Source organism: Alosa sapidissima, chromosome 1, assembly GCF_018492685.1.
Source record: "Alosa sapidissima isolate fAloSap1 chromosome 1, fAloSap1.pri, whole genome shotgun sequence".
In the NCBI taxonomy this organism is placed as follows: domain Eukaryota; kingdom Metazoa; phylum Chordata; class Actinopteri; order Clupeiformes; family Clupeidae; genus Alosa; species Alosa sapidissima.
The window spans coordinates 9,086,007-9,093,936 of record NC_055957.1 but is presented as its reverse complement, the minus strand read 5'-3'; the positions used below and the strand labels follow the sequence as shown (position 1 = coordinate 9,093,936).

At 44.5% G+C, this 7,930-nt stretch overlaps 1 protein-coding gene across 5 annotated transcripts; it reads right to left on the bottom strand.

The window, feature by feature from the left end:
* Window positions 1–7: 7 nt before the first annotated feature.
* On the bottom strand, window positions 8–6,127 carry nr2f6a (nuclear receptor subfamily 2, group F, member 6a). 5 transcript variants are annotated; one of them, XM_042100667.1, is made up of 5 exons: window positions 5,822–6,127; window positions 4,422–5,052; window positions 3,864–3,958; window positions 2,669–3,283; window positions 8–2,055 (listed from the first exon to the last, which is right to left on the bottom strand). In XM_042100667.1, exons 2-5 carry the CDS (start codon window positions 4,688–4,690, stop codon window positions 1,781–1,783), a joined length of 1,254 nt encoding a protein of 417 aa, XP_041956601.1. In that variant the 5' UTR covers window positions 4,691–5,052; window positions 5,822–6,127; the 3' UTR covers window positions 8–1,780. The 5 variants fall into 5 exon arrangements, with proteins under 5 accessions (XP_041956601.1, XP_041956584.1, XP_041956583.1 ...); XM_042100650.1 differs by having other exon boundaries at window positions 2,669–3,286; window positions 5,709–6,125; XM_042100649.1 differs by having other exon boundaries at window positions 2,669–3,286; window positions 5,779–6,125.
* Between the last annotated feature and the right edge of the window lie 1,803 nt (window positions 6,128–7,930).

The window sequence follows — 7,930 nt, the reverse complement described above, 5'->3', positions numbered from 1 at the left end:
GGAAACGTCAAAGAAGTCATGAATTTATTCACATATATGTATATTTTGGAAATTACACACAATCCTTTTCATAACACATTTGTGAAAGTGTTCCTGTTCACTATAATGGTATGTTAATAAAATTCTGAATTCATGAACTCACATATCATAAAAATGACTTACTTTCTTGAAAAACAAACCAATGTTTGTTTTTCTAAATGGCAAACAATGTAGTGTATTTGTCTTTAGGTTGGTTTATCATATTTAAAGGCCTTTTCAGTGAGGTAATTCTGAATTATATTCAGGATGTTTAAGGCAGACATAAACAAGTATGCCATGGCTATTATTTGAAAACCATTGAACATTGAGTAGTACAGACAAATGAAAAAAATCAATGTGTCCTCAGTGCCAATGTAATCCAGGTTTCTCCCTTACCCAAACACAGGCAGTCACATTAAGAATAAAGCGTTTGGGTTTGTGTCCAAGATGTAAAATGGCAGTGAAGATCACTTTCTTTGCTGCAGACTAAGGTATCCGAGTGTCATAGACACGTAAATGACAAAGACCAGAAGTTTATTGTGAAAATGCTGTATATTAACATGACATGGCTGAGATGGTCAATTCACGTCTCAATGGACGATGAGGTATTTTCTGGTTAATATACATTAAAGTTAAGAATCAGCTGTTAGAAAAAAGGTATTATCATTACAATTGACATAGTAAGCACAAAATAAAAATCTACGTCCACCATTTAAACATGCTCTTTTGAAAGACACAGTGAGACAATTTGGTTTTAAGCCATATGGTTTGTTGCAACCTTCACAAGCCTCTGCAACCATATCATGCAACCATTGATGTCAAATGTACTGCTACCTCATACATTTCCATTTTAAATTTAACTGTTTTAATGTCAGATAACCATCAGACGCTAATGTATCCTGGAAATCCTTCAAGTGCTTTTAGCGTTATATTTTTGCAATATCGCCTTTGATGTAACAGAATGTTTTGTTTATTCCTTTTTTCATTGGTTGTTTGAAACCAAATTGTGTCAGAGATTTCTTCTACATGATTTCATGATATGGAATTAATTGTGAAGAAATCCAAATAACTGATATTCACGGTAGGCAGAAGTGGTATTGAGCACAGTGTCATAGCTGGCCACTGAGCAGTTATCGGAGGGTTGAACGTTGCCTGCATTATGGCATTAGTGCCAGGGGGTCAGTGTTCCCGGACATTTAGAAACAAGACCAATCGAAACACAACTACTAGCCCTATTAGTAATGAAAGTAATCGGAAGTAGTCGGGAACCAATAACCAGCAGGTTCTACAGAGTCAAAACTGAGCATTGTTTTTTTTCTCCCTTAAGAACTTTGGCAAGCTAGTCAAAATGTGTTTTAGTATGTGACAATCACACTGAAGGAACGAGTCCTTGTAGCCGTGTGCAGTACCTTTAGTGTTTGGGTTAATAGTAACAAGCTCCAGTAGTCCAGCAGTGTGACCATTCAGCCACCCCTTTCCATCCCCAATGTTAAAAACCATGTCCGGAATGACAAACAACACAAAGAAAATACTGATTAAAAAATAAACCAGGTTCTCCTGGGCACATGACTGAAGGGTAAGAAGATTAAGAAGATTTAAGAAGAGGACCTGGCATGGGCTCTGAGAGTACTTCTTCCACAGCCCCGGACCTCAAAAGATGAGAAGATGAGAGCTTCAGGCATCTCAGATGAGGGTGTGAAGCGTGAGGTTCATGCCCGGCCCCACCACCTCCCTCCCTCCTGACCCCTTAGTGCCCCCTTGTCTACTGTCCGGGAGCATAGGGCCAGCTGATGGAGCTGCCCGAGAGTTGCATGTCTCGGATGAGTGTCTCGATGGGCGTCTTGCCCACCAGGCGCATGAAGAAGAGCTGGGAGATGAGCGAGGCCGGCACGGCGCGGAGAGCAGGCAAGCGCAGCAGCAGGCGGCCGAAGCGCTGTGGCTGACTCGGGTACTGCATGCGCTCGTACTCCGTCAGGGCCACCTGGGCCTTCTCCTGCAGGCTCTCCACATGTGCTGGGTCCGTCAGGCCGCATGCGTCTGACACACACAGATACACACACAGACACACGCACACACACACACACAGACACACACACACAAACACTCACACACACACAAACACAAACACACAGACAGACACACAGACACGGTTTTCAACATGCGTGGATAGAATTAAATCACATTTTCACTCTCAACATGTTCTCAAGGGTTTAGTTCAATAACGCATGTTCATTTTCAAAGGACAATGACTGATGGTCTTAGATAATCCACTGTTGCTATGCTTCCTCTATGACAGCCCTGGACAGCCTAACCTCTCAATGTCACCTTTACTGTGTGAGAGCACTCACAATACAAGTTACGCAACTCAGAAACATCTTTTGACAGATTAAACTGGCTTCTCTAGACATGAAATTGGCTAAAACAATTCTCTAATATTCAGAGCAAGCCTTTATATGTAAAAAACTTAAATGTAAAAACACAATTATTCCAACAGAGGGAGCTGAATCCCATATAAATGTGAGGTTATGTGACATTATTATGTTGCAAATCATTCTCGTCAAAAACTCACTACAGATGAAAATATATTATACATGTACAAAAGCTACTAGAATCTAGAAAACTAGAATCTGCCAACACCTGACTTTCTCACCTGGGGAGAAGAGAGCGATGGCCTTGAGGCAGCTGTATTCGGCCGTGTCCACCTGCAGCCGAGTCAGCTTGTCCACCTGTTCCTGAAAGACGCGCACCTGGTCCATGAAGGACACGACACGCTCGGCAGACATGGGCGAGGAGTGGAAGCCGGCGGCGGCCAGTAGCGGGGCGGTGTGGAGCGGCAGCGCCGACTGCGCCGCGTTCAGGATGAACAGCTCGCTCCAGCTAAGCCGCAGCAGAGCCACCTGCTCGGACACAGGCAGTTCGGGGAAGTAGGGGATGCTCCGTGACCACTCGATGATGCTGAAGAGTAGCCGCGCCGCCAGCTCGCAGATGTTGTCGATGCCCATGGTCGAGCCGCCGCCACCGCCACCACCGGCGCCGCCCTGCAGCTGCTGGCTGTACTGGTGCGGGTAGCGGCTGCCCGGGTATGGCTCTGCCCGCAACAGCTGGGAGATCAGCTCCGACACGGGCTGGCCATTGTAAAAGTCGCCCACACCGCCGCCATCTCCTCCGATGCCCCCTAACCCGATGACGACGCCGCTGCCGCCACCCACCGGCGTGGTAGAGGGGCTGAGGCTGGGGTGGGATGGGGGGACGCGTCCACGCTGGACTGCTGCGGTAGGATAGTGAGCAGGGGGACGGGTGGACGGATGGAGAGAGAGAGAGAGATGGACGAGCGTAGAGCGGTGGAGAGAAGAAGAGGGATTTGTGAAGGAGGGAAGAAGAGACAGAGGTTGGAAATGAATGAGGGAGGCTTGACAGATTGGCCTGACAGGATTTGGCCCACTGATTCCAGATTAAAGACGCAGGTCAGAACAGTTCACCAACCACTGAAAAAACGGGCTACCTCGAGGAATCTATTCAAATCTGTCTATCAGATTAAATTCACAAGTATCAGATTGAACTCAATAACCAAGGGCAGAAGTATCAAAATAACATCAGGACAATATTGCTATTGCTATTCTAAAAGCATAGTACCACAGCAATTGCTGGTGCCACATGTCTACACAGTTTAAAGAGCAGTAATTCATGTAGCCAATGCATCACATCATATATGACAACATGTCAAGTTTGACATTGAAAACAGATCCACATGAGTAACAATAATATCACATTAATGACTGTGCTTGCTTTGCTTCTGGCATAAAACGCGAACTCATATATTTTTGTAATTCAAAGTGGAGGAGTACCTTCTTTACGCATCCCCACCCGAAAGCACTTCTTTAGTCGGCAATACTGGCATTGATTACGGTGATGTTGGTCAATCTGACAATCCCGGTTTGACCTGTTGAAAAAATGTCAAGAGTAAAAGATAAAGAGGACTAAAGTTGCGCACAGATATCTCAACATTTGTTTTCCAAAACAGATTGCAATTCAAACAATTTCATTATACTAGTGATTCATACTGCCGGATTGTCTTTTATAGCCATCTAGTCCTGTTAAATAAAAGTAGCCATGTATCGCCTACGTTTGTTCAAAATAGTGGTAAAAGTTATTTTCGGAAGACAGATTATGTCTACCATGAAGGTTGCTATATACTTCCAAACAAGCCAAAGGAAAGGTTAAGACAGTTCATCTACCAAGACTGAGATTTCACATCCATGTTAAGATGTCCTGCAATGAGGTGTTCAGCAGATACCTTTGTGCCTGATTCCCCACACTGTGCCTAAACCCCGGGTACTGTTTGATCACAATGCTTAGGTTCTAACCCACACTCCCTCCATGAACTGCCTGCCTTTGGACCATACCTGCAGGTGTAATTAAGGTTGCGTCGGACACTCCTCTTGAAAAAGCTCTTGCAGCCTTCACAGGTGAAGACTCCGTAGTGTTTGCCACTGGACTTGTCCCCGCACACCACACAGTCCACCACGCAGGCCTTGTCATCGTCCACTCCCTCCAAGTCGCTGCCCCCCGCTTGGGGTGACTCGTCGTCCTCCTCCCCCCTGAGGTAGCCCTTATCCCCCAGTCCGTTGGTTTCACCGTTGGGATCTCCCCATCCCCCTCTCACCATGGCCATTGCTCAGTTGTCAGCCCCAAGCAAGAAGAGCCTGTTTAATGGTGGCCTCCACCTGGACAGCAAATGAGTTTTGGCGATGGGCTTAATTGACAAGCACACTCAGAAGATGTCAGAGCCAAGCCAATCTCCAAGGCCTCATTGTTAAATGTCCCTGACAGCTTGTGAAGGACGCAGGTCTGTGAAAATGGTCTTCCTGTTTTTATGTTTACGTTGTTTGCTGGCTCTTTGCTGTTTGGTGTTTTTTGTTAAGTCTCATTAACTTTTGTTATGCTTCTCAGTCTTGGAGCGTCCTCCTGACCCCTGACTTCTCAAAGGCTTGCTAAGGTAGTAGAGGATGCTTCACAGCGCCACCAAAACAGGACCTTTAATAAGAAAAGAAGTAGGGCACCATATGTTTAAAAATATTTAACAAAATACAAACATTCCCAAACCCAACTCGACTAATAATAATTAAGCTTTACCAGTAACACTTTGAAATCATCAGGTTTGAAAACAGAAAACACTAAGCTTTCCTTATTCCTCCCAATGCGTGTCAAACAGGAGTTGTCTGTATCGTAAACGCACATGGACGTCACGTGTCTCACGCGTCATGTGATGAATTGAGTATGCATAATAATATGAGTAGGCTATTATAATTTATTTGAGAATAATCTTCGGCCATTCTGCAGGCTGTAGACGCAATGAATAACACGCCTTTCTTGGGTGGAAAACAAATTAACCGTGGGCAATAGCCTACTAAAGGACTACAAATATTCACACGTAACATGCAGGATGAAACACCGACACATATTTTACTAAAAAAATTTCTTTCACCCATTAAAGTCTTTCCATCTAATCCCTCCTTTTCAACAAAAAACGTCTCTTTCCAGTATGATTCGTTAGTTCGAGGAAGTAACTTCGCTACGCTACATCCCACGTTTGTTGTTAAACAAGGCCTCGCTCTGTCTTAGCTTGCCGATCTGTGTTCGGTGTCTACAAAACGGGCAAAAGTCAGCTATAATAGCAATAGCAATACTACTTGACGTGAAAATAAATCTTCTTGACTTTTCAGGAAACCGCTCGTTAATCGGTAGATGATTTTGCCTCACCAAGCTTTTGTCGGTACATGTCTAGCAACCGCTTGCGGCCTACCTTTCCAGCGTTCTTCCTCTGAATCGAACCGGGGGAGGGGTGAAGCTTCGCCTTGGTTCCACTTAGCGTAAATTGAATTAGGCCTTATAGTGATGCATTCTAGGTAAGCCAGATATAAGTTATGCATTTATTTCCCCCCAAAATTATTTCAGTACATGCACTTCTCCCCTGGACCTCTGACTAACTCATAAATACGCGAGAGGATTGACAAGAATAAGACAGGAAGAGAAAACAGGACGGTAAGCTGAGCTGGTAGTGAACGACAGCGCGCCTGCGCACAGCGATGGTGGAGTGGGGTTGGGGGGAGGTAAGAGCGGGGGCAGTTTAGTTTGCTAGGGGGATTTGACACTGCTATTCAAGCCCTGTCGTTGCCATGGTAGCCTCTGCCTTATATGGACACTGAAGTCAAAGAGCAAAAATTTGGCTGCTGGGCTGGGCACATGAAGAATGTGGTATTTCCCTCTTCTCAAAAAACACTGACCTCAGGCCTGCATCAAAGAACACATACATTAACCCTGTATGCAACACGCTACTTAGACTACGGATGAAAAAAGATAAATTAACAACAGGACAGCTGTAGACTTTTTAAGACAAATTCAAAAATTAGACCTTAAGTAAAATCAGGAGTTAGATTAGAAATATTTGGGGGCCCCATTGTGTTTCTATGTATTCTTCCCTATTATTGGGGGCCAAGCAGCGAAGCTGCGAGGCAACCCATAGTGATTCTACCTTTTCTTATTATTACGCTTCCGTAATGGGAGTCTATGGCAGCCCATAGAACCGTCTGGTTAAAAGTTGTGAAATTTGGCACACCGATTAGGGAAAGTCCCATGATTAATTTCACCAAGTTTCGCCACCAACAGGCCAAAGTTGGACGTGCGTTCACACACGTAACTTCTGACCCGTTGACCTGATTGACAAAAATGAGGTATCATTGAGCTCATATCTCAGCAACCCTTTCCTGTATCGTAACCAAACTTAACACATAGATTCGTGACCCCATTAAGAGGACGCTCAAAAAAATTGGTGACCTTTGAGCTCTTGGGGGTGCTGCAATTAGCAAAATTGCATTTTGGCCTGTAGTTGCTGATGTGGTTGGAATTAAAACTTACTAGTGGTGTCTACTAGTACTGTTGGATGTTATTAGGTCGACCCAGGCCAATTTGTGATGTCATCATAAATGACTTGGCCGCCATATTAGATTTAAAAAACATAAAAAGTTTTCGCAGGTCACAAATTTCAGCGGATCCTCACCAACATTGGCAGAGACGATCTTCAGACCATGCCTTATCAGTGCATTTCTTTCTGTAACAATAGACCTCTCCAGAATAAGTCCCGCCTCCGTAACGTCCATATCCATCCAACTTCCGGTCGTCAAATGTCTATGGGAAATAACATGGCGTTTCGTAAGATCGTACCTGTCAAACTCTGTGGGTGACAAAGTAGAAAAAGCTGGTGGGCCGATTGGCCTACACACTTCTGCCATCTAGTTTCCACTGGATTTTTTCATTGTCGGTGCCGTTTAAGAAGTAAACAATTATTAATGCTAACCGGGAGCTAGTTCCGATGTACGCGGGCGGAGGGAAAAAAAAGAAATTGCCGACGTAGACACTAAAGACATGACGAGATGAGATTTTTTTTCACGAATAACAAATAATGATAAGCAGACTAGGAATCAGAGGCTGAATCGTATTGAGTCGATAGCTTTATTTTGCATGACCTTGATCAGAACAGTAACGTTTTCAGAATGTATTAACAACCTATCAAACATGATGATTTCACGCAGGGTTAGTGCCACCTCCGTAGACAGGCTCTGGTGTCACAAACTCCATTTCGGTGAAGACAAACTATGAAACATTCCCGTTGCTATGCAACCTTGACTGGGGGAGTCGCGGCGTCTGAAGCGTGCGTTAGCTTAGTGCTTCTTACTGATATATTTCTACTTTAACGGCACCGACAATCAAAAAACCCAGTGGAAACTAGATGGCAGAAGTGTGTGAGGCAGGACTTATTCTGGAGAGGTCTATTGACAGAAGCATTCGGCTGTAACAGCCAGACATGGGGGACTTGAGTCACATTTTTTAGGACTTGAGACTTGCTTGATCAACA

Bases quoted from the DNA above. Each gene is read 5' to 3' on its own strand.
- nr2f6a (XM_042100650.1), bottom strand. From the start codon at position 4,690: ATGGCCATGGTGAGAGGGGGATGGGGAGATCCCAACGGTGAAACCAAC. The intron at 3,959-4,421 runs GTATGGTCCAAA...TTTTTTCAACAG, and splicing joins AACCTTAATTACACCTGCAG to GTCAAACCGGGATTGTCAGA. The intron at 3,287-3,863 runs GTACTCCTCCAC...ATCCTACCGCAG, and splicing joins GGTGGGGATGCGTAAAGAAG to CAGTCCAGCGTGGACGCGTC.